Source organism: Phyllobates terribilis, unplaced genomic scaffold (genome assembly GCF_046119375.1).
Source record: "Phyllobates terribilis strain yellow unplaced genomic scaffold, ASM4611937v1 Scaffold_7__3_contigs__length_470593459, whole genome shotgun sequence".
NCBI lineage: Eukaryota > Metazoa > Chordata > Amphibia > Anura > Dendrobatidae > Phyllobates > Phyllobates terribilis.
The window spans coordinates 137,921,664-137,946,656 of NW_027362767.1; the positions used below are offsets into that span (position 1 = coordinate 137,921,664).

Below are 24,993 nucleotides of genomic sequence, written 5' to 3' on the forward strand. Positions count from 1 at the left end.
CGTTTCCGGCCCAGGACGACAGGCGAGGCGATGATGAGATACCGTTCCCGGCCCAGGATAAGACGAGGCGATGATGAGATACATTTCGCAGGGATTGAGTTTTCCTTGATGCCTTACTCACATGGCAATGCTTGACCTTCTTCTTGCCCTCCTTGCTGCATTTGGGGGTCAGTGCTTTTAGCCACTCAGTACGGAGCTCACTTCGCACCTGACTTAGCCATTATAGAGCAGCGCCCCCTATGAGGTTACAGCACAGGAACCAGATTTCAGACAGAATACATTTGAAAGAAAAGTTTTATTTTCTCGGTAGCAGGAGATGGCCGACTTATGGGGGCCCTGCTCCCCTTCATCCTCCTAGACAGCAATAAATAAAAAAAAAAACGGACTCCCCGCCAAAGCGCGGCATACAGACAACCCGCTGACGTGTGACAACTGCCGAGACGTCTGGAGTGCTGGACGCGCTTTCTGGGGTGATCAGCACGCCGTGGGTCCCGCTTCCCCGCAGGGAGGTGATCACTCCTGGGGGTTCCCCGGAGCTGCGGGCGGCGCCTTCCCCTGATCGTCTCCCTTCCTCTTGTGACCGGATACGATGTCATCGATGCGGAGCAGCAAGATGGCGGTCTGTGGGCGGGAGAGGACAGAGCATCACTACAGGCAGCATTCTCACGAGCAGAGGCCTCGGCGAGGCTGGCGGCGCCTCCTTACCTCCACAGCGGTCTTGTACGTTTGCAGCTTGACAGCTAAAGGCTCCCAGATGCCCAGGTCTTTCATGTTGACGAGCACGCCGGTCTCACCGTCCACGCCCCAGGTCTGGCAGCCGTCCTGCGTGTGTTTTGCCTGTAGATGGATAATGAGGATTGATTATCTTTGTTTCCCGCCATTGTCGTCACCCACCCCCAGGACCCGGCCATCGTACCCGCAGTGATGTCAGCACCCGGATAGTGCTGGCTCCGCAGTTCTGAATCAGGGTCCTTGGAATGACCTCTAAGGCCTGGGCCACGGCTCGGTACGGCCACTGCTCCACCCCAGTCATGGTCTTGGACTTCTCAGTCAGGACGTGGGCAACGCTCATCTCGGCAGCTCCACCTCCCGGCACCAGGAATGGGTCGATCATCACGTTGCGGCACACCTGCATGGCGTCCTGGAGGTTGCGCTCCACTTCCTGTAGGGATAAACAAGGGATGGTCAGGATTACAGGCGACACTTACCACTCGGGAACCGATAGAAGATGTGACCACAATACGGTGATGGCAGCTCGGGCCCCTGCGACACTCACCGCCAGGATCTCCTTACTGGCTCCGCGCAGCATAATTGTGCAAGCCTTGGGGTCTTTGCATTCGGTGATAAATGTGAAATACTCATCACCGATCTTCTTGACCTCGAAGAGCCCAGCGCCTGTCCCAACGTCCTCCTCCCGGAGCTCATCTGTGCGGCTGGCGATACGAGCTCCACAAGCCCTGGTGGGAAGAGAAGATGTCATCAGCGGCCTCACCACACGGGCTTGTCCGCCATCGTTCTTACACGACCACGTTACCTGGCTATTCTGTTGTTGTCCGTCTTGCGCACTCTCCGGATGGCGGTGATGTTGGCTTTGACCAGGTAATGCTGAGCAAGATCTGAAACAAGAGTTATAGCAGGAGCTCACATGTGCCATGAGAAGAAAATAAGGGGGTATCACTTTAAAAGACTCCACCCACAATCTGCAATCAATCATAATCACTCCATCCATACAGCTCCTCTCAGTAGTTCATAAACTTGGACCCAGGCATCTTAAGTCACCAGTCGTATGGTGCAGTCAGCCTGATAACAGAGAACACTAGACGCAGTGTCCCTTTAGTCGTACCGGAGATTCCCTTCTCTGTGATCACCAAGTCGGGCTTGAGTCTGATGATGTCCTCACAGATCTGCTGGATGTATTCCTCCTCCATCTGCAGGATACGAGCAAAGTCTTCCTCCCGTGTAATCTCGATCTCAGTCTGTGGGAACATTGAGTAGAGGAGTGGGGTCACTGGCCAAACCCAACCTACCAACCTCAATCTCATCACTCAGCCGCAGCGCCATGACTGAGCGGTTACCCAGAGCCACCACTAGGAGGCACACACCATTATCCACAGGATAGGCGTTGAGTTGCTAATCTGGAACCCCATACGTCCCAAAGGCTCTAGTTTGGAGAACCCCCTAGTGGTGTCCTGCGTCATACTCTATACCTGGCTCTCTCCCTTCTTGTACTCCAAGGAGCAGTCCAGGAGGACGATGCGCGGGTTCTTGATTAACCTCTTCATCTTGGGGTGTGTGACGTCCTTGTTCACCATGACGCCTCTCAGGACACAGGATTCCTCGATGATCCCACCTGGAATCTGGTGATGGCAGGAGACACAAGTCAGGACCGGAACATCTCAGGCTAAATCTGATCGAGGCTCCGGGACTCACCTTCTCCACTTTGGCATACTTCTTGATGTCAAACTCTTTCCTGCCATTCTCCTCAAACTCCACCGTCTTGACGGCGTCCAGGGCGATGTTACAGGCCATGTCCGCCCAGCGCTTGATGGCCTTGGTGTTGATGGCGCTGTTGATGATCTTCAGCATGAGCTGCCGGTCACTCGTGTCCACAGGAGTGCTACAACGGGAGTTGAGGATTCAGGCTAAAACACCCCACCTCTCTTCTGGTGGCAGCTTATAGCTCTATGACAAGGATTGGGCATGCTGACATCCAACTGCCTGATCCTCATCTCTGCTGACATTTTACAGTTTTGGCCGCAGAGATCCAATTTATCATTGGGGTCATCAAGTGGTCACCTGATCTCCTTCAAGATGCCGATCATGTCATCCAGGGCCTTGCGGTAGGCGCTGATCACCACGGTGGGATGAATCTGCTGCTCCAGGAACTGCTCGGCCACAGACAGCATCTCCCCGGCTGTGGAGACAAGGACCAGTAATGAGGACGGAGACGAGGACCATTCATACCCGGGAGGGTGGCCGCCAGCCTCACCCAGGATGATGACCGATGTGGTGCCATCTCCAACCTCCTCGTCCTGTGTGCGGCTGATCTCGATCATGGACTTGGCGGCCGGGTGCTGCACCTGGATCTAGAGGCGAAAGAGGAAGGAGTGTCATCTATCTCTGCCTGCATGGCGTGAAGGACATCCCCAGAGGTCTCATCCCATCACCCACCTCTCGTAGGATGGCATTTCCATCGTTGGTCATCACAATTCCTCCCATGGGATCCAGTAACATCTGTAAAGTAAGACGCGTTTACTACGGAGTCCCAAAAACTGACAATCTACAGGAGGACCGGGGGGCAATCACTCACCTTCATCATGGCACGGGGGCCCAGGCAGGTGCGGATAATGTCTGCAATGGTCTGTAAGAGATGGAGAGAAGTTGGGGGCTCGTCCGAGATGAGGAGGACGCGCTCACCTCCATGTACTTACCTTGGCCGCATTGATGTTCCCGGCCTGGACCTTCCTCCCAGACTCTCGCTTCATGTTCTGACCTAAGGCACAAACATCACACTCAAAATTATTGGGGCAGAACCTGACCCAAAACACATCTCCCCAGCTCCCGTTTCGCCCCCTCAATCCGAAATATTGGAAAGGAATCGCTTGTTCTAAGAGTGCAGAGCCGGGCGGCCATCTTATCCCTGCACCAGCAAGGGTGTAACAACCGTGGTAGCAGAGGTAGTGACCGTGACTGTGCGGGCCCGCCGACGCCAGCAGAAACTTCAACTGGATGTGCATCCTTGGACCCATCGGGTCCGTACGCGGCAATACACGCTGCCGGCCAATCAGAGGCCAGCAGCTGACGGCATGCACGTGACTTCGCTCACACCCTGAAGTCAACTGACGGCTTCAGAAGTAGACACCGTGCGGCAGGGGAGCAGAAGGAAAGTGACTTTTATTTTTATAAATTGGTGAGTACACGGAGGACCGCGGGGAGCCGCACTCTGCCACACGGATGACCGCGGGAGGTACATTATGCTTCTGCTATGGGGCCCCATGACTTCTATGTTGCCCCTGGTGAGTATAATGTTTTTTTTTTATCTGTACATTAAAGAAGTTGGCCACAACTTATTATTATGACCCCAATGTGTCCCCCCAGGGCCCATAAGTATATTTGTAAATACCTTCTGTTGCAGGTTCTGCCTGTGAGGGGTGCTATCACTGGCCGCTCACAGGCATCACGTGACCCCGTGCCGACAAGGCGTGACTCAGCGCTGGGGTCCCCGCGGTGGCTGCTGGGTTGTGGGTGGGGTTACCTCACCGCGTCACACCCGACATCCACCGCACGCTTTCCCAATGAATGGGGAGAGGCAGAGGGGGGGGGAACCAGGAAGAAAAAGACCCCCGGCTCCTGCCAGTACTTGTCGTGACGTCAGCGGATGTCAGAGCCGGCTGCAGCCGGGGGTCACGTGATGTCTGTGAGCGGCCAGTGATAGCACCCCTCACAGGCAGTAACTGCAACATAAGGTAATTACAAAAACACTTATGGGGCCCCGGGGGGATTATAAGTAGTAGACAACCACTTTAAAGAACAGGAGAACAGGGGACATATACCAGGATGGAGGGCATACATATATACCAGGATTGGAGGAGCCCCGGTCGTAATCTTGCCCCGGGCCCATCTGGCTCTAGTTTCACCACCGTGCACCGGTCACACAAGTAGTCACCGGCCAGACGTGAAAGCGGTTGCTAGGTAACTTCTAGGGATTTCTGGTGACCTAATTAATATTCAGCGCCATTTGCATATTTACACCCTGTGATAAATACACTAATTCTCATTACTGACAGGAGGAGCAGCGCTGACAGTTTGTGGCCCTCAGGGGCCCAGACTATGACTGAGCGGATTCTCTCTCCCTCCATCACTCACTTAACACGAGTACCGGGCGGCCCATCATCATGGCGGCGGCGGCAGAGGAGAGTGGAGACCACGGAGCCGGCAACGGGAGAAGATTCTGGAGAAAGAACGAGCAGAGCCCCCTCCTGAGCGCACACTAACCGGAAGGTGCGGGCCCTGGGGCCAATAGTGGAAGCGGCCGCTGCGCCTCAACCAATCCCCTCATAGAGGGTGGGGCGAGAAGGGCTAGGCTGCGTAAGCTTGGTTGGCGCAACACTTACCGTTGAAGCCGCATGGTAACCATTTGGGTTGTACGCATGCGCTGCGGTGGCTGCTGTATCGCACAGCTTGCCGGGAAATGTAGTCCATCTTCTTTGTTCCATAGTCACACAGCGCGCAGGCGCCTGCATCTGCTCCATAGAGAAGCCAGAGGGGTTCGCATTGCATAGTGGGAGTTGTAGTTTTTTTTCTGGATACTCCTACATATGACCAAATTAGGCAAAGATGCTGCAGTCAGTGTGTGATGAGGAGACGCACAGAGAGCAGCTCAGCAGCGACACCCAGTGGTCATATTGTTAAATGTAGTGCTGGCGACCACACATTGCTTTTTTGCTGCAGGCAAAACTTGCTCTCTTAGTACACAAAAAAGGATATTTAGACTCGTTACAGTCATTTTTTATATTTCACGAAGGCATCCAATACTAAACATATTAAAACATATTAACACTAATACCACCACTGAGAAATTAAACTATATAAGACCATATAGCATTAATTAAGCATATTGAAAAGTTTATTATAGCAAAAGTTAGCACACACCAATTCCCATATAAAATAGCCCCTAAAAATCCCCATATTTCATATATATACAGGGAGGTCTTAATAATCCCATATACAGGTAATTGTATAGATAATAATAAAATAGCCACTAGTATAATTCCAAATGTAATAGATGATGACGGCTGAAGATTAGATCAACTGAGCACCATATAGTTAATACATAGTTATATTTAATTGTTGTTCATCATTATATAGACACAAATATTCTTTAACCAAAAAATCATGTTGATATTTACAACCCAATTCTACCATGACTAATGAAATCACTAAGATCCATAGCCCTCAATGCCACCAGGACAATATAGAGATGCACAGAGTCTTTCAGTATAGCACCATTGACCTCATAAATACAAGGAGACCCTGGTCACCTATTGGTGATATATATGTGTCACCCTGGCCTGGATGCCACAAATATAATAAAGCTGTGTCTGAGAGCAAGGGGGAGGTTCTCTAGTCAGGGGAATATTAGCATGCAATACCTCCTGTCTCAGGCCAGTAGGGGGAGCAGGCTGCCCCTATAAAAGCTGGAACCGGGGGCAGGGTTAGAGAGAACTGGACGACCTGTCTCAGGACTGAGAGGTGTCCCAGAGCAGAGAGGGACAGTTGTATTGCACCCTAAGAGGAAGTGTGGCAGGAGGAGAGCCACGAGCCAGAGACAAGAGGCGAAGAGAGCCTGTCTTGGCAGACAAAGAACTCCATTTTACCAGACTTTGGTGTCTGAGGCTGTGAGGATTCCACGTCCTGCAGCAGATAACCAGTCCGCAGGGGACTGTATGTTCCTTGGCCTAAGAAGCCCGGAGGCTCTGCCACAACAGAAGGGACCAGCAAAGCCGTACCAGGCCGGGAGTAGAAAGGGACCCACGTTGCAGGCCATACAGGCGAGAATACACGGTGAGCTCGGGACCGTGGGCTGTTACCCTATCAGGAGGAGATAGCCAGAAGGAGCGCAGAGAGCACGGTAGGCCTACACCCTCACCCTGACCAGGGCCAATTTCCCAATTGCTCTCAGACATCCCGGTCCCCTCCTAGCCGGGACTGTTTGTGGGTCAGTTCACCTGTTCTAGTAAAGACCCTGGACTGCAATCTGTTGTCTGTGTGCTCCTTGCTCCTCCAGCACTAACGGTACTGGGACGCCCTACACCATCACCCCCATCTTCCATTATACTGCCCTGGGGCCGCACTCTTCCCGTGGGGAGTCACACTATCCCAGCTGCATACATCATCAGCCCCAGCGGTCTACCTGGCAGCGGCGGTCCGCACTGACCGCAATCCACGGGTGGCGTAGTCGGACATCACTTAAAACTTATAAAGGGACTACCACTGGTCTGACCACCCTGAGCCACGGACCGGGTCGCCACTACTACCCCCATCGTTCCCCTATTGCCTGGATCCGAGTGCCCCAAGGCCCAGGGGGCGAGTCAGCTTTGGCGTAGTCGGCAGGATAGTAACCAACCCGCCACAAACGGGTATTGCGTGCCTGAAAAAGACTGTACAAGCACCTGAAAAGAGGTTTCCCGCCATCCGGAGCCGTTTCCTGCCATTTCCAGCCGCTTTCCCGCCATCTTCCGTCGGTTCCCGCCATCTTCAGCCGTTTCCCACTATCGGACGCCATCTTCAGGACGCCGCTCGGGAAGAAGAGGGGCGTGGACATCCAAACCGCGTGAGACCCGAAGCTCCGCCCCACGCACCGACGCTGCGCAAGGTCCTGGAAGGGAGAGAGAGCGACGCTGACATCACCAGGACGCGACGCATGGTCCTCGTCCATAGCAGCAGCAGCGGAGCCGCGGCCTACAGAAGAGGATCGTCGGAAGGTAGGCCACGCTTAACTAGGGGGGAGGAAGATGTCGGACACAGAGGCGCCCACTACCACCAGCGCAGCTGCAGCAGCGGTGATGCCATTTTCCCTGCCCTACATCCCTGGAGCGGCCTGGCTGCCTAAGTACTCATGCCCTGACTGATTTTAAGGAAAGGCTGTACAGTCTGTTCCAAGTTTACCCCCTGACAGAGGAACAGAAGGTCAGCATACTGACGGGGCAGTTAACTGGCGCAGCCCAGCGGGAGGTAAAGTCGTGGCCCGCTGAGGAGAAAAGGACTGTGAAGGACATTCTGGCCCGGCTGCGAGGTACCTTTGATACCCGTACCTCCGCTGAAATTAAAATGCGGTTCTATGGATGTAAGCAGCGGGCACAGGACAGCATTAGAGACTATGCCCTAAATTTGCAGGAAGCCTTGAGGGCCATCAAACAAGCTGACCCTGGCAGCGTGCAGGATACTGATAAGCTACTAACAGAACAGTTCATAGAAGGTCTGCTGTCCAGCGCCCACAGGACCCAGCTGCGCCTCATGTTCTTTCAGAACCCTGACCTGACCTTTGCCCAATTTAAGGACAGGGCCATAAGGGTGCTCCGTGAACCCGCAACAAGTGGCGCTATAAACCCCCGGCGCCCTGCTCTCACCTACCACCAGGAGGCGGCGTCCTCCTCTATGGACTCTGTGGGGGCTGACGCACAGGCCCTGAACCAAGCCCCGTCGAAAGACCTGCACCACCAAGTCCAGGAGCTGACCAGGAGCGTCGCGGCGTTGACCAGGACCGTCCAGGCGTTGCAAGTGGACCCGTCAAGACCCATCGAGTTGGCTTCAAGTCCGGAGGATGTCCCATGGCGTCGACAGAGGAGGACCACGTCGTTCAGAGGGAGGCCCACAGACCGCTACGCAGAGGATTGACAGCCCATTTGCCGTCGATGCAACCAGCCCGGACACATTTCCAGGTACTGTAATTTAAACGGGTCCAACTTGGGGCAGAGGGCCAACCCCCAGGCATAAGATCACCAGGTCCTTATAATTGGCGTGATAAGTACGTTGGGGGGCGCCCGGTTTTACCCGTGGTGCTGGACGGTAACCCCATGAGCGCCTTGCTGGATACTGGGTCGCAAGTAACCACTATCCCTTATGTACTTTTTAAGCAGTATTGGACTGATGCTGATATAACGCGGTATCCAGACAGTAACTTGAGCATCATCGCCAGTAATGGCTTACCCGTGCCACAGATGGGGTTCAAGGAGATGACAATTAAAATTGGTAAAGTTGAACTACCGGCACAGGGAGTGATTAGTATGGACTTTGACCGTCGTGAAAGTCACCCTAAAATAACTGTGGGTACTAACGTGATTGAAAATTGTCTTTCAGAGGTAATTGTAATTCTACAACAGGTGGCGGTGAATGCTAGTTCCAGCCAACAGAGAGTCCTCAACAAAGAGATAAAAGTCCTGATGAGACGGCAGCAGGTAGAACTGTCTGGTGGTGAGATCGGTAGCGTAAGAATGAGTGACCCATTCCCCTGCCTCCCAAAAGTGAAATGATGATCTGGTGTCGGACTGCAATCGGATTGAGAGGTAGAGACTACCATGCCATGGTAGAACCCGTGTACTCAGACAGCAGGCCCACCATTTTGACAGCCCGGGGGGTGGTTGATGTCCATCATGGGAGGGTGCCCGTCCGCATCCTCAACATTGGGGAGAGAAAGGTACACTTACCCAGGTACGCTACACTTGCCAAACTGTTTGTTGTCGAACACAAAGCTATCAGGGCCGTGGAACCCTTGCCTCCATCTCCTCAGGCGGAGGGTAATGGCTCCCAGAAACAAAAGGAGGACTGGTGCCAGAAACTCCATGTGGGTGCTGACTCCACTCCCCTGCACCAAAAACAAGGAGTCTACCGGGTGGTACAGGAGTACGAGAGAGTCTTTAGTAAGCACCCGCTAGACTTCGGCAGAGTAAAAGGGATAGAACACTACATCCCCACCGGGAGCCACCCACCAATAAAAGAGAGAAACAGACCTGTACCCCCTGCACATTATCAGAACGCAAAGTGCATGCTAAGAGAAATGAAAGAAGCTGGGGTCATTAGAGATAGCTGTTGCCCCTGGGCAGCCCCCTTGGTTCTGGTGAAAAAGAAAGACGGTACCCATGAGAATGTGCGTAGACTATAGACAAATCAACCGTATCACCCATAAAGACGCATACCCGCTGCCTAGAATAGAGGAGTCTTTAGCCGCACTAAAATCAGCTAACTTCTTTTCTACTTTGGACCTTACTAGTGGGTACTGGCAGGTTCCTGTGGCAGAGGCTGACAAGGAGAAGACCGCCTTCACCACCCCGATGGGACTGAGCGAGTTCAACTGTATGCCCTTCGGGCTCTGCAACGCACCAGGGACCTTCCAGAGGCTGATGGAATGCTGTCTAGGGCACCGAAACTTCGAGACGGTCCTCCTTTACCTGGACGACGGGATCGTCTATTCGAAGACCTATGAGGACCATCTGAAGCACCTGGCCGAGGTGTTCGAAGCCCTGGCAGGCTATGGCCTGAAGGTGAAACCATCGACTTGTCACCTGTTGAAACCGAAGGTCCAGTACCTAGGGCACGTGGTAAGCGCGGAAGGAGTGGCCCCCGACCCTGACAAGGTCACGGCAATCAAGAGCTGGCCAAGCCCCTCGACCATCAAAGAAGTAAGGCAGTTCCTCGGGTTGGTAGGCTACTACCGAAGGTTCATCCCCGGGTTCACTAAGATGGCAGCTCCTATGCAGGACCTCATGATAGGACAGTCTAAGTCCAGAAGTCAAAAGCCACCCTTCAAGTGGGATCAACCGGAAGAGGAGTCCTTCCGCCAGTTGAAGATGGCCCTCACGGGGGATGAGATCCTGGCCTACCCTGATTATGGCCAGCCTTTTAATCTCCACACAGACGCCAGTAATGTGGGACTGGGAGCTGTACTGTCCCAAAACCAACAGGGCAGAGAAAGGGTGATCGAGTACGCTAGTCGGAAGCTGAGGCCCACCGAGAGGAACCCGGAGAATTACAGCTCCTTTAAGCTACAATTCTTGGCGGTGGTGTGGGCCGTAACGGAACGCTTCAAGCATTACCTGGCCTCCGCAAAGTTCACCGTGTACACGGACAACAACCCGTTGACACACCTAGACAGTGCAAGACTTGGTGCCCTGGAACAGCGGTGGATGGCCCGTCTCTCCAATTATGACTTCGTGATCAAGTACCGGGCAGGCAAAACCAATGCCAACGCTGACGCGCTGTCGAGAATGCCTCACTTACCTGAAGGTGACGAAGACCCAGAAAAGCTGGAGGAGGTAGAACTCCCCGCATTTCACCGGTATGGAGCCGCTCAATACTCCCACCGTGTGAAGGAGGAGGATTTAACAACCATTATGATCAATCCCCTACCTCACCACAGCTGGGCCGAGACCCAAGATAGTGACCCTGCAGTCCGCCTGGTGAAAGATCTGCTGACCCAGGAAGATGCCCGCATAGATCCGGATGCTCCAGAGGAAGCCAAGCAGCTATGGAAAGAGAAGAGCAAGCTGTTCCTCTACGAAGGCAAGCTGTGCAGAAGGCTTGTCAACCACCGGACGCACGAGCTGACCTGGCAAGTCGTGGTCCCAAGGCGGGATGCAGCCATGGTCCTGGGGGCTTACCATGACAGAGCGGGGCACTTCGGTTGGAAGAAACTGGAGTTCCTGCTAAGAGGACGGTTCTTTTGGGTTGGCATGAGAGGTGCTGTAAAGAAGTGGTGCCGGGACTGTGGCCCTTGTAACTTAAGGAGAAAAGACCGCACCAGCCAGAAGACACCCTTGAAGCCCATCGTCACGCAGCAACCTCTTGAGCTGGTAGCCCTAGACCACGTCAAATTGGCTCCAAGCCGGTCAATATACATCTACGCCCTGACAATTGTGGACCACTATTCCCGTTTTCTAGTGGTGGTCCCGGTGAAAGACTTGACAGCCCAAACGGCGGTCAGAGCCTTCCAGCAATACTTCTGCCGTCCACACGGGTATCCGGAACAAGTCCTGACAGACCAGGGTCCAGCGTTCAAGGCTGAAATCTTCCAAGAGTTCTGCAACCTCTATGGCTGTAAGAAGATTCGGACAACGCCTTACCACCCACAAACCAACGGGATGTGTGAGAAAATGAACAATATAGTCATTGATCTCCTGAAGACGTTGCCCCTGGAGGAGCGCAGCCTGTGGCCAGAAAAACTGCCGGACCTGATGGACTTATACAACCATATCCCGGTGAATGCTACAATCTGCACCCCGGCTTACCTGATGCGAGCCAGACCAGGTAAGCTGCCCGTAGACCTGCAGATGGGAGTCCTAACTCCTGAGGACACCTCCCCGGATGCGGACTGGGATACGGAAAGGCAACTGCAGTACAAGAAGGTACAGGAGAGTGTGGAGAAGAGCCTGGCCCAGGTGAGAGAGAGGCAAGAAAAACTCTTCAACCAACACGCCTCTGCTGGTCCCCTAGAACCTGGTGAGCAGGTCCTGAAGCGAAAGAGAAGGCTTCATAAGTTGGACGACCAGTGGGAAAGGGAACCCTACACCGTACTGCAGTCTGATCACGACAACCCGAAGGTGTGCGTGATCACCAAGGATGGAGGAGAAACCATTAGTACCGTCTCCAGAGACCACCTAAAAAGGTGCCCCGAGCAACTCCGTGGTGCAGAAGAGGATCAAAGTGACCTTGAACCCGCAGAGGACAAGGAAGAAATGATCAGCACCGTTCTCGGAGAGTTCTCTCAGTCCTGGACTCGAATAATTGATGCCATAGTGGTACCCGTCCTGCATTTCCTGCAACCGGCCCAGCAACAACCTACACCAGAGCCGGAAGGTGAAGAAGAGCAAGCAGTTCCAGAGACAGAAGAGCCTGTACCAGCAGCCCAGGAGAGTCAACCCTCTGCTGACAGTGAGCCTGCCATGCCTGCGGTAACCCAAAGGACCCGCAGACAGCTGCCTGCCCTACCTGTACACCAAGCTGGTAGCTGTACCCCTAACGCTAGTGGGGAAAGCCAGGTCGGTCCACTACCAGACAGTGGGTTAAGGAGGTCAACCAGGAGCACAAAGGGGCAGATACCCGCTCGCTGGAGAATATAGGGTGCACTAAAATTGTAAATAACCCTGTTGCCAAATGTTGAAATGTTTGCAAAGTTACATGCATGTTTGGTAATTCTGTGTTTCAGTTTCTTGCAGTTACCTTAAGGACTCAAAGGTTATGGACTTTTAATAACCGGGACCTTGTATGGACTGCGTTCGGAGCCTAACCAAGGAATGAACTAAGACTGTAAAGGACTAGGAGTAAGACAGACTCCCCACCTGGTTAAGGCTCCCCGTTGTGTTGGTGATATGGACACCCGGTCACAAACCACACTGTGACCTTAAGAACTCAATTTGTGCGTCACTTTCCTGATAATGTTTTATGGTCATGCATATTGTCTTTGTTTACTGTTTAGTCCCGGAGTACTAAATTTTACTAGGGGGGAATGTGTCACCCTGGCCTGGATGCCACAAATATAATAAAGCTGTGTCTGAGAGCAAGGGGGAGGTTCTCTAGTCAGGGGAACATTAGCATGCAATACCTCCTGTCTCAGGCCAGTAGGGGGAGCAGGCTGCCCCTATAAAAGCTGGAACTGGGGGCAGGGTTAGAGAGAACTGGACGACCTGTCTCAGGACTGAGAGGTGTACCAGAGCAGAGAGGGACAGTTGTATTGCACCCTAAGAGGAAGTGTGGCAGTAGGAGAGCCACAAGCCAGAGACAAGAGGCGAAGTGAGCCTGTCTTGGCAGACAAAGAACTCCATTTTACCAGACTTGGTGTCTGAGGCTGTGAGGATTCCTCGTCCTGCAGCAGATAACCAGTCCGCAGGGGACTGTATGTTCCTTGGCCTAAGAAGCCCGGAGGCTCTGCCACAACTGAAGGGACCAGCAAAGCCGTACCAGGCCGGGAGTAGAAAGGGACCCACGTTGCAGGCCATACAGGCGAGAATACACGGTGAGCTCGGGACCGTGGGCTGTTACCCTATCAGGAGGAGATAGCCAGAAGGAGCGCAGAGAGCACGGTAGGCCTACACCCTCACCCTAACCAGGGCCAATTTCCCAATTGCTCTCAGACATCCAGGTCCCCTCCTAGCCGGGACTGTTTGTGGGTCAGTTCACCTGTTCTAGTAAAGACCTTGGACTGCAATCTGTTGTCTGTGTGCTCCTTGCTCCTCCAGCACTAACGGTACTGGGACGCCCTCCACCATCACCCCCATCTTCCATTATACTGCCCTGGGGCCGCACTCTTCCCGTGGGGAGTCACACTATCCCAGCTGCATACATCATCAGCCCCAGCGGTCTACCTGGCAGAGGCGGTCCGCACTGACCGCAATCCACGGGTGGCGTAGTCGGACATCACTTAAAACTTATAAAGGGACTACCACTGGTCTGACCACCCTGAGCCACGGGCCGGGTCGCCACTACTACCCCCATCGTTCCCCTATTGCCCGGATCTGAGTGCCCCATGGCCCAGGGGGCGAGTCATATACAATGCCTTACCAACCCTGTGCCATTTTTAGGAACCACACTGCCCCGTACCCCAACGCGTGTTTCGTGTTCAGCTTCTTCGGGAGGTACTGAGTCAGTCCTATGTCCGAGTATGTATAGTGTATAAAATAAAAAAATCACCTGTGACTATCCATGACAGCCGGCGCATGTATTCCGCCCATCACGCCTCGCCCCCTCCGGCCGGCGTCCCGGAAGTTTGACAGCGCATGTCAGCGCAGCCGGAGCTCCGATTGGAAGCCGGACACAGGGGGAGAGGCCACGATGACGCGGCGCACACGCACACCAGGGCAAAGATGCCGTTTTAGGTGTGAGAATACATGCGTTATACGGTACCAAAACATCATTCATAACTATGAGTATGGGCATATATACATTGTACAGTAGTAAGAGATCTTGTTACAAGAGAATATATACGGAACTATGATCTTCATTTTTTGAAGGAGTCATCATACAATCAAAAGGTCATGTGACATCTTTAAAATAGAAAAGAACAGAAATAATAAGACAAAGCAAAATAATTCGTATAATGCCATCTAATTTCATAATATATTAAAGTATAATAAAGATATGATATAATAAAAATTTTATACATTATAAAAAAGATGTAGTTTTTATGATCGCAGCAATGTCGAGACTACATGGAGCAAAGCTCACAAAGTCATTCACACCTTTAGGTTTGACAATATGAAGGACTGTAATCCATTTTGCCTCCGTCTGATGCAATAACGTTTTAGCATCACCACCTCTCACACCTAAGTGGATTTGATCTATCCCACGAAACCGTAGGAAACGCCAATTACAGCTGTGACAATAACGGAAATCTTTAGGGATATTTTCATTTGGGTCTGTAATCTTAGCAGCATTTTTAGTGTCACGTATGTGCTCCATTATTCTCACACGAAATTCTCTAGAAGTGAGGCCAATGTATATCAGTTTACAAGGGTAAATTGCCCTGTAATCTTCTGTCGAGCGACAAGTTATACGATGAAGGATTTTAAATGTCCGAGTATCAAAAAAATCAAATGCCCTATCAACCTGAAGACATGCTCCACATGAGTCACATGAGTAACAACCCCATTTTGGACCAGAAAATCCCGTAAATGGTATTTGTGGCGTCGGAGGCATGTAATGGCTCCTTATGAGCATATCATTTAGAGTTTGAGAATTTTTAGGGGTTATCAAAGGTTTAGAGGATATAATCCTATTTAATATGGGGTCTGAAAGTAATATTGGCCAATATCTCCTGACAATATCAGACATCTCTCTCCATTGTGCATGGTAAGGGGTTATCAGCCTCACCTGATCATCCCTTTTCTTTTGTTTGGTTTTCAAGAGTTGACCCCTCGGAGTCGCCACCGCTCTGTTGTAGCCCTGTTGGATGACATCATCATTATAATTACGGCCTTTAAATCGTTTCTTAAGTTCACCTGCTTGATTCTCAAACAGTTCCCGTGAGGAACTGACCTGTAGGGATTGATTTGATCACTTGTGGAGGGTGAGAGGATTTTGCACTCAGCAAAGAATTTGCTGCCGTCTTTTTCCTATAAATATCCGTTGAGATTTGACCATCTGACTCCCTCCTAATCTTAAGGTCTAAGAATTCAATTTCCACAGGGCTCGACGTATATGTCAGTTGAATGTTCCATTGATTGTTGGTAAGCTCTTGAAAGAAGCCATTAAGTTGGTGCACACCCCCCTGCCAAATCACAAAAAGATCATCAATGAAGCAGACCCACATATGGACCGCTCCTACTTCCCCTTCTGGGAATTTTATATTATGTTCCCAATACTCCAGGAAGAAGCACGCATATGAGGGCGCACAAAAGGCCCCCATAGCCATGCCTCTCTCCTGGAGGTATATCCTATCCTTAAAAAGGAAAAAATATGCATAACGCAATAATTGGAGAAGTAGATCAATTAGTTGATGATCCATATTGGTCTAACTGAGGAAAAACCTCACTGCTATAATACCGTCCTCATGATTGATTGATGCGTATAAGGATTCTACGTCCGCAGTGGCCATAATGTACGACAGGAGATTCCGCACCAAAGGCTTCAAATAATAGTCAAGAATTTACATGCATGTTCGCATAATCTGTTATTACCAAACATGGTGGGTCGTCCTGGGGTGTCACGCAAGGTGTGGGAAAAACTAAGTGCAACACAAAGGGAAGAGGGGAAGGGAGCCCAGACTCTAGGGAAAGGGGGGAGTGGAGAACTCCTAGGCTGATCTGATATCACGCTGTCTCCCCTACCGTCCCTATATTGGTTCTTCACAAATCGCCGCACAGGAAACTATCCCTGTATTTCCCTAGCGCTTGTCCCTGATAAGGAAGGGGGGGGATGAGCACTAGTTGATCCCCACTAACAACTAAAGACAACAAGGTAGACAGACACGGGGGAAAGATAACTTAGCTTGAGCGGACTTCAGAGAGATAACGCACACGTCCTCTTAGCACTAAAGAGGAAGTAAACAGACTGCACTCGCTCCAAGCCTTCACAAGGAAATATATGAATATCACCGTCACCGCCCTGTAGCAAAGTGAAACTATTTAAACACCCAGGTCTGGGTGTCAATTAGAGCAGGAGGGAGGTAGCCGCTGGGTCCTAGAGTGAAACAGCTAAGAAGATGTCTGTAATGCCAAACAAAGAGATCTTCCGCAAACAACTGCAGGGCGACTGTCTGTGACATCTGACACACCGTTGACAGTACCCCCTTATACGAGTGGCCTCCGGACAGTCAGGACCAGGTTTCTCAGGATAAGAGGTGTGGAATGAACTAACCAACCTGGGAGTGTTCACCTTTGCTGCTGAAACCCACATCCTCTCTTCTGGACCATAACCCTTCCAATGCACCAAGTATTGCAGGGAACAACGTTGGAGACGAGAATCTACAATCCTCGAAATCTGAAACGCCAGATTACCATCAACCATTACTGGGGGCGGTGGTAGAGGTGAGGGCTCAAGAGGTTCCACCTATTTTATGAGTAAGGACCTGTGGAAAACATTGTGGACCTTAAGGGCCTGAGTGTTAGAACTCTCCTGTTAGTTTTTTTTTAGTTTACTGGTCACATGACCATTTTTGCCTATTTAATCCGGCTCCGCCTTCCTGGTCTTGCTGGACTTCATTGTATTTACTACTCTTGAGCTAGCTTGGTGCTCTGTTGCCGTTCTCTGTTAGTTTTGCTAGGTCTTCTGACCTCTATGCTTTTTGTTGTGTGTTTGTCTTTGACTGCTACTATTTCTGCTAGGAGGTGTCCAACTTATCCCAGTCCCTAGTTCTTGTAGGGATCCCTCCCTCACATCTATAGGTCTTCGTTCAGACTAGCCGAGGACTTTAGCGGGTCTGATCGCAGGATCAGGTTCCCCGTTACATCGTAGGGATCTAGTTTAGTTCTATTGTAGGGACAGTTCTCCTGTCTTTCCTTAGTCCCTGTAGCAGATCATAACAGTAAGTCCAGCCCTAAAAGAAAAAAAAATAATTTTCTCTAAAAAAAGACCTCCAGTTTTCCATCATGGTCTCGGTGCAAGATTTGGCTCAACGCTTGCAGGGACTCTCTCTGGAGGTGGCCAAGCTCCAACAACATGTGAGTAGCTGTTCTGGAGCACATTTTGTGGAACCAAAGGTACGTCTGCCTGATTTATTTTTTGGCGAACAACAAGATTTTTTTTCTTTTAAAAATGCTTGTTTATTGTATTTTCGTTTGAGACCCGGGTCCTCTGGTGATGAATCACAGCGCATAGGGTTCATAATGTCACTTTTGCGCAAAGATCCTCAGGGATGGGCCTTCTCTCTCCAACCTAGTGATCCGTGCTTTAGATCAGTGGATAGTTTTTTTTCTGCTTTGGGTTTGTTGTACGATGATCCTGATCGTGTCTCATCTGCTGAGTCTGAATTGAGACATCTGAGGCAGGGATCAGGTAATGTGGAAAAATATTGTTCTCACTTCCGTCGGTGGTCTGCCCAGGTGGGGTGGAACGATTCAGCTTTGAAAAGCTTGTTTTTTGCAGGGCTAGGTGAAAGGGTTAAGGATTTACTGATTGCTTATCCCACACCTGGAAACTTGCAGGAGGCTATGCAATTAGCTATACGGGTGGACAGGAGACTGCGTGCAAGGGTTAATGAGAGCAAATCCTCTGCTATGTCAGCTCCGAGTCTTGAGAGGGTCTGTGCTGACAATGGAGAGCCGATGGAGATTGGAGCGATGACACCCCGCTCTCAGGAAAAAGATCGCAGGCTTTCTGAAGGCTTGTGCTTCTATTGCAGAAATTCTGGTCATTTTATTAAGAGCTGTGTGCTTCGTTTGAAGAAAGAAAAAAAAATGGTCAGTTATGCCCGTATTGCCTGTTTAAATTCTAAGGGAGTATTCCTATCTGCCACTACTGCTGCTCAGGATGAATTAATTGAATTTCGGGTATTTGTGGATTGTGGTTCTACTCTGAATGTGATTGATGGGGGATTCTTGGAAAAACTTAGATTAGAACCTAAAACTTTGTCATCCCCTATTGCTGTGGTTTCTGTTGATGGCTCTCCCTTGAAGAGTGTTACTCACAAGGTCTGTGAATTTCCCCTCACTATTAATGGTATTCATCAAGAGAATTTGGATTTGGTGGTATTGGATAATTTGCCTTCTCCAGTAATATTGGGGTTACCCTGGTTAAAATTTCACAATCCTGTACTGGATTGGTCTACCAATGAAATTAAGTCCTGGAGCCCTAAGTGTTATGACAAGTGTTGTAACGGGCGCATTGCTGCTGTGGATAAAGGGGAATTACCTGTACCTATTCAGGATTTTTGGAGAGTTTTTTCTGAGAAGGATTCGCAGGTTTTGCCTCCCCATAGAGACTATGATTGTACCATTGAATTTGTCCCTGGAGCGACTCTTCCTAAAAGTCGTTTATTTAACCTTACTATTCCTGAGAGGAAGGCTTTGGAGGAATACATACAGACAAGCTTGGCCGCTGGTCACATTAGACCTTCCAAGTCTCCTGTGGCTGTTGGATTTTTTTTTGTAAAAAAAAAAGATGGCGGTTTACGTCCTTGTCTGGACTTTCGTGAGATTAATAAAATTACTGTGCGCAATCCTTACCCAATGCCATTGATTCCTGATTTATTTAACCAGTTAGTGGGGGCCAAGTGGTTCTCTAAAATTGATCTCCGGGGGGCATACAATTTGTTGCGCATGAAGGAGGGTGATGAATGGAAGACTGCTTTTAACACTCCTGTGGGTCATCTGGTTATGCCTTTTGGTCTTACTAATGCTCCAGCATTTTTTCAGAATCTGATTAATGACATCCTTAGACCTTTGATCGGCAAAAATGTGGTTGTGTATTTGGATGACATTCTGATTTATTCGCCTGATCTGGAATCTCATTGGCGGAGCGTACGTGAGGTATTACAGTTATTAATGGACAATTCGCTTTTTGCTAAGCTGGAGAAATGCGAGTTCGCTGTACAGAGAGTTAGTTTTTTGGGCTACATTATCTCCAGTGAAGGTTTTGAGATGGACCCGGTTAAAGTTCAAGCTGTGCAGGAATGGCCTAGGCCTATTGGTTTGAAATCGATACAGAGGTTTTTGGGTTTCGCCAATTATTACAGAAAATTCATAAAAAATTTTTCTATTATTGTCAAACCTCTGACCGATCTCACCAGGAAAGGTGCTGATGCGGTTCAGTGGACTTCTGAGGCCATTGAAGCTTTTGTGTTTCTAAAGGAGAGGTTCACCTCTGCTCCCATCCTTATGCAGCCTGATGTGACTAAGCCGTTTTTGGTTGAGGTTGATGCTTCTTCGGTGGGGGTCGGTGTGGTGTTGTCTCAGGAAAGCAAGGATGGAGTACATCCCTGTGCCTTTTTTTCCAAAAAAATTTCTGAGACTGAACTTAATTACGATATTGGTAATCGGGAATTGCTGGCGATTAAACTCGCATTTGAACACTGGCGTCACCTCTTGGAAGGTGCTGAATTTCCCATTCAGGTTTTCACTGATCATAAAAATCTGACCTATCTTGATGCTGCCAAGCGCTTGAATGCCCGTCAGGCTAGGTGGGCACTTTTTTTCTCGCGGTTTAATTTTTCCGTTACTTACATCCCGGGTACCAAGAATGTTAAAGCGGATGCTTTGTCTCGCAGCTTTTCTCCCATGGTCGGTGTTGAGGAGGAAGAGGAGAGCATTTTACAAGAAGGTGTTGTGATTGCTGCTTTGGACTCCGTTTTGGAGGATGAGTTTCTTAAAGCTCAGGAGAATGCCCCAACTAACACTCCCCATGGGAGGTTGTTTGTGCCTAGGACCTTTAGGAGAGATTTGTTTGTTGAGTGTCATGAGTTTCGGTTGGCAGGTCATCCAGGAATTTCTGAGACCAAGAGACTTGTGGGTCGCAGTTTTTGGTGGCCTGGATGGCAGAAGGAAGTCATTAAGTGGGTGCGCCAATGTACTGTGTGTGCTAGATCCAAGTCTTCGCATGCTCCTGCTGCGGGGTTGCTTTGCCCTCTGGAGGTTCCTAGTGCACCTTGGACACATCTGGCTATGGACTTTATTACTGACCTTCCCCCCTCTGAAGGTTTCACGGTCATCTGGGTGGTCGTGGACCGTTTTAGCAAGATGTGTCACTTGGTTCCCTTCATCAAACTGCCTTGCGCTAAGACACTCGCTAAGGCCTTTGTCAAGGAAATTGTCAGACTACATGGTGTTCCTACTGACATTGTTTCTGATAGGGGACCTCAGTTCGTGGCTCGTTTTTGGCGTGCCTTTTGTGACAGGTTGGGAGTTCATTTGTCGTTTTCATCTGGATATCATCCTGAGTCTAATGGCCAGACAGAAAGGAAGAACCAGGATGTTGAGCAGTTCTTGCGTTGTTTTGTGGCAGACAATCAAGAGGGGTGGTCTGAGTTTCTGCCACTTGCTGAATTTGCTCTTAACAACCATACATCCTCTTCTGCTGGGTGTTCGCCTTTTTTTTGTTGTTCTGGGAGACATCCGTCTTTTGGGTCATTCTCCAAATTGGTTTCGGCTGTGCCTGAGGAGGAGAGTTTTTCCGGTGATTTGGAGAGAGTTTGGACGGATGTGCGTGGTAATCTTCAGGAGGCTAACAAAAAATCTAAGAGGTACTTTGATAGGAAACGGCAAGAGGTTTTGTTTGCTGTTGGTGACATGGTTTGGTTGTCCTCTAAGAATCTGCGATTGAGGATTCCTTCTAAAAAATTGGGTCCCAAGTTCGTAGGGCCCTTTAAGGTGCTTCAGATAGTTAACCAATCTGTTGTTAGGTTGGAGGTTCCTACGTCCTGGAAGATTAACCCGGTGTTTCATGTTTCTCTGTTGAAAAAAGCTGATGTGTCTGATGGTGACGCCTCTGCCACTGTTCCTCCGGTGGTGGAGGACGGGGAATATGAAATTTCCCGCATCCTAAATTCTAGACGGTATAGAGGGAGTTTGCAGTATCTCGTCGCTTGGAAGGGTTTCGGACCTGAGGATAACTCATGGGTGAGGGCGGATGATGTTTCTGCTTCCAGACTTGTCAGAGCGTTTCACAGGAGGTTTCCTGGTAAGCCTGGGCCTAGGGGATCCGGAGGATCCTCTTAGAAGAGGGGGTACTGTTAGAACTCTCCTGTTAGCTTTACTGGTCACATGACCATTTTTGCCTATTTAATCCGGCTCCGCCCTCCTGGTCTTGCTGGACTTCATTGTATTTACTACTCTTGAGCTAGCTTGGTGCTCTGTTGCCGTTCTCTGTTAGTTTTGCTAGGTCTTCTGACCTCTATGCTTTTTGTTGTGTGTTTGTCTTTGACTGCTACTATTTCTGCTAGGAGGTGTCCAACTTATCCCAGTCCCTAGTTCTTGTAGGGATCCCTCCCTCACATCTATAGGTCTTCGTTCAGACTAGCCGAGGACTTTAGCGGGTCTGATCGCAGGATCAGGTTCCCCGTTACATCGTAGGGATCTAGTTTAGTTCTATTGTAGGGACAGTTCTCCTGTTTTTCCTTAGTCCCTGTAGCAGATCATAACACTGAGGAAGCTCAAGACGAAACGCTGCTGGGTTAATGACGGCGATTATTTTGTAGGGACCAATACATCTAGGTCCAAGCTTCCAGGAAGAGACTTTCAACTTAATATTCCTGGTAGACAACCACACAGTCATTTACATTCAGGTACAGACCTGGCAAGCGTTTTCTGTCAGCCATGCGTTTATACCTGTCTCCCATGATCTTTAAATTACTCAGCACCCCCCCCCCCCGCCACACCGAGAAGAGCGACGAAGCAAATCGTTCCTCCTCAGGAACTCCAGAAGCTCCTCCCCCACTAAAGGTAACAAACTGTGGGTGATAACCGTATGCACCAAAGAACGGTGACCTGCCAGTGGATTCTTGACGATTATTATTAATGGCAAATTCTGCCAGCGGTAAGTAGGATGCTCAATCCTCCTGATTTTCGGAGACAAAAGAGCTGAGGTAGGTTTCCAAACTGTGATTGGTCTGTCTATTCGACTGAGGGTAGAAGGCAGAGGAAAAGCACAGCTGCTCTCCCAGTCGAGAACAGAATGCTTTCCAGAACTTGGAAACAAACTGGGTCCCCCGATCCCCGATCTGACACCACATCGGAGGGAACCCCGTGAAGCTTCACGATCTCATTTATAAACACCTGGGCAAGTGTCTTAGCATTGGGAAGTGCCGGTAATGTGATGAAGTGAACCAGTTTACTGAACCTATCTACATCCACCAAAACACAGTTTTGCCTGTAGAAACAAGTAGGTCAGTAATAAAATCCATGGACAAGTGTGTCCATGGCCTACTAGGGATAGGTAGCGGAAGAAGAGTACCAGACAGATGAGTATGCGAAACCTTAGACCGCGTGCAAATACTACAAGCAGCTACGTGTTCAATCACATCCCGATGCAACCCTGGCCACCAAAAACGACGAGAGAGGAGGTCGGCGGTTGACTTACCACCTGGGTGACCAGCAAGTACAGAGCTATGATGTTCCTTAACTACTTTGTGGCGCAGATTGGATGATACAAATAACCTTCCTGAAGGGCAGGAGGCTGGGGCATCTCCCTGAGCCTCCAACACCTCACCCTCCAGTTCAGGATACAATGCCGAAATAACTACCCCTTCTGTAATATTGGGGCAGGGTACTCATGGTCACCACCACCAGGGAAGCTCCGGGACAAAGCAACAGTCTTGACATTTTTGACCCCTGGATGAAAAGTGACAACAACATTGAACCTAGTAAAAAACAGGGACCATCTGGCTTGCTTAGGGTTAAGACGTTTAGCTGACTGGAGATATGACAGGTTCTTATGGTCAGTAATAACAGTAATAGGATGGACAGCCCCCTCTAACCAATGTTGCCATTCTTCGAACGCCAATTTGATCGCCAAAAGTTTCCTATTACCCACGTCATAATTTCTCTCAGCCGAAGACAATTTTTTTAGAAAAGAAGGTGCATGGACGCCACTTACCAGAGGATGGACCCTGAGACAACACACCCCAACCCCCACATCCGAAGCATCAACCTCCACAATAAAGGTTTGGGAAACATTGGGTTGACTGAGTATAGGTGCAGTGACATAATGATTCTTTAAAGAAGAAAAATCTGGAGGGAGGCATCCGACCATTTGGAAAAATCAGACCCCTTCTTAGCCATGTCTGTAAGGGGTTTCACGATTACTGAGTAATTTTGGTTGAATTTCCAGTAAAAATTAGTAAAGCCCAGAAAACGTTGTAGAGCCTTCAGGTTCTTGGGACGGTCCCAATCAAGGACTGCACCGATCTTCTCTGGATCCATCAGAAAACCAGAAGATGACAACAAGTACCCCAAAAACTGCACCTCATGAACAGCGAAAACACATTTTTCCAGTTTGGTATAAAGTTTGTTATCCCTTAATATCTGGAGCATCTGCTTAACATCCCCCGATGAGTCTCAAAATCAGGTGAGTAAATCAAAATATCGTCCAGATAGACCACCACAAACCTCCCCACCAAATGATGAAAAATATAATTTATGAAATGCTGGAATATCTCAGGTGCATTGGTCAAACCAAAAGGCATAACCAGACTCTAGAAATGACCTTCCGGGGTATTGAATGCTGTCTTCCATTGGTCCCCTTCTCTTATTCTAACCAGGTTGTAGGCTCCTCTTAAATCCAACTTGGAGAATACCTTAGCTCCCACAACCTGGCTGAACAAATCTGGAATCAGAGTAAGAGGGTATGGATCACGGATGGTAATTTGATTTAATTCCCGGAAATCTAAACAGGGACGTAGACCGCCATCTTTTTCTTCACAAAGAAGAATGCTGCCGCCATGGGCGAAGATGAGGGTCTGATATGTCCCTTCTCCAGACTTTCCGCAATGAAATCCTTCATGGCTTGTCTCTCAGGGCCAGAAAGATTATACAGTCTGGTCTTCGGTAGTTTAGCTTCGGGGGTCAGGTTAATAGGACAGTCATAAGCACGATGAGGAGGCATTCCCTCTGAGAAAAAAGTCCTCTAAACCAGACAGAAAAGCAGGTAATATTTCCGTAGAGACAGTAGCAAGGGAAGTATCTAAACAGTTCTCATGACAGTAATCTCCCCATTCAATAATGTCCCCAGTTTGCCAATCCACCAACGGGTTATGTTTAACAAGCCAAGGTATACCCAAGACAATCTGAGTAGGAAGATTGTCCAGAACATAGCAAGGGGTTAATTCACAATGAACTGACCCCACCCTCAGTTTTACATTATGTACAATCTGAGTAAATGCTTTCTGTGCAAGTGGCACCGAGTCAATGGCGAAAATTGAAATAGGTTTATCTAAAGTACAGCAAGCAAGACCATGAGTTTTCACAAACTCAGCATTAACCATGCTGACTCTGGCTCTACTGTCAACAAACACAGAAATTTTCTCAGTTTTGCTCTCTAGCACCACCTCTGCTGTCAGGACAAAGCGGGAACTGC

The 24,993-nt window shown here is 49.7% G+C and overlaps 1 protein-coding gene and 1 long non-coding RNA gene across 3 annotated transcripts in view; both read right to left on the minus strand.

Annotated features, from left to right (window-relative positions):
- Window positions 1-276: 276 nt before the first annotated feature.
- On the minus strand, window positions 277-5,029 carry CCT3 (chaperonin containing TCP1 subunit 3). 2 transcript variants are annotated; one of them, XM_073639299.1, is made up of 14 exons: window positions 4,867-5,029; window positions 3,432-3,493; window positions 3,311-3,361; window positions 3,172-3,234; window positions 2,990-3,086; window positions 2,797-2,914; window positions 2,431-2,617; window positions 2,208-2,357; window positions 1,844-1,976; window positions 1,535-1,616; window positions 1,277-1,457; window positions 917-1,162; window positions 706-837; window positions 277-621 (listed from the first exon to the last, which is right to left on the minus strand). In XM_073639299.1, exons 1-14 carry the CDS (start codon window positions 4,895-4,897, stop codon window positions 514-516), a joined length of 1,641 nt encoding a protein of 546 aa, XP_073495400.1. In that variant the 5' UTR covers window positions 4,898-5,029; the 3' UTR covers window positions 277-513. The 2 variants fall into 2 exon arrangements, with proteins under 2 accessions (XP_073495400.1, XP_073495401.1); XM_073639300.1 differs by lacking the exon at window positions 4,867-5,029 and adding an exon at window positions 4,124-4,203.
- Window positions 5,030-5,115: 86 nt separating this feature from the next.
- The window catches only part of LOC141153972 (uncharacterized), a 111,556-nt gene continuing 91,678 nt past the window's right edge, over window positions 5,116-24,993 (minus strand). Inside the window, exons 2-3 of the long non-coding RNA XR_012247374.1 lie at window positions 15,361-15,432; window positions 5,116-5,312 (exon numbers count right to left, since the gene is read on the minus strand). This is a non-coding gene — a long non-coding RNA (uncharacterized lncRNA). The remainder of the gene's footprint in view (window positions 5,313-15,360; window positions 15,433-24,993) is intronic.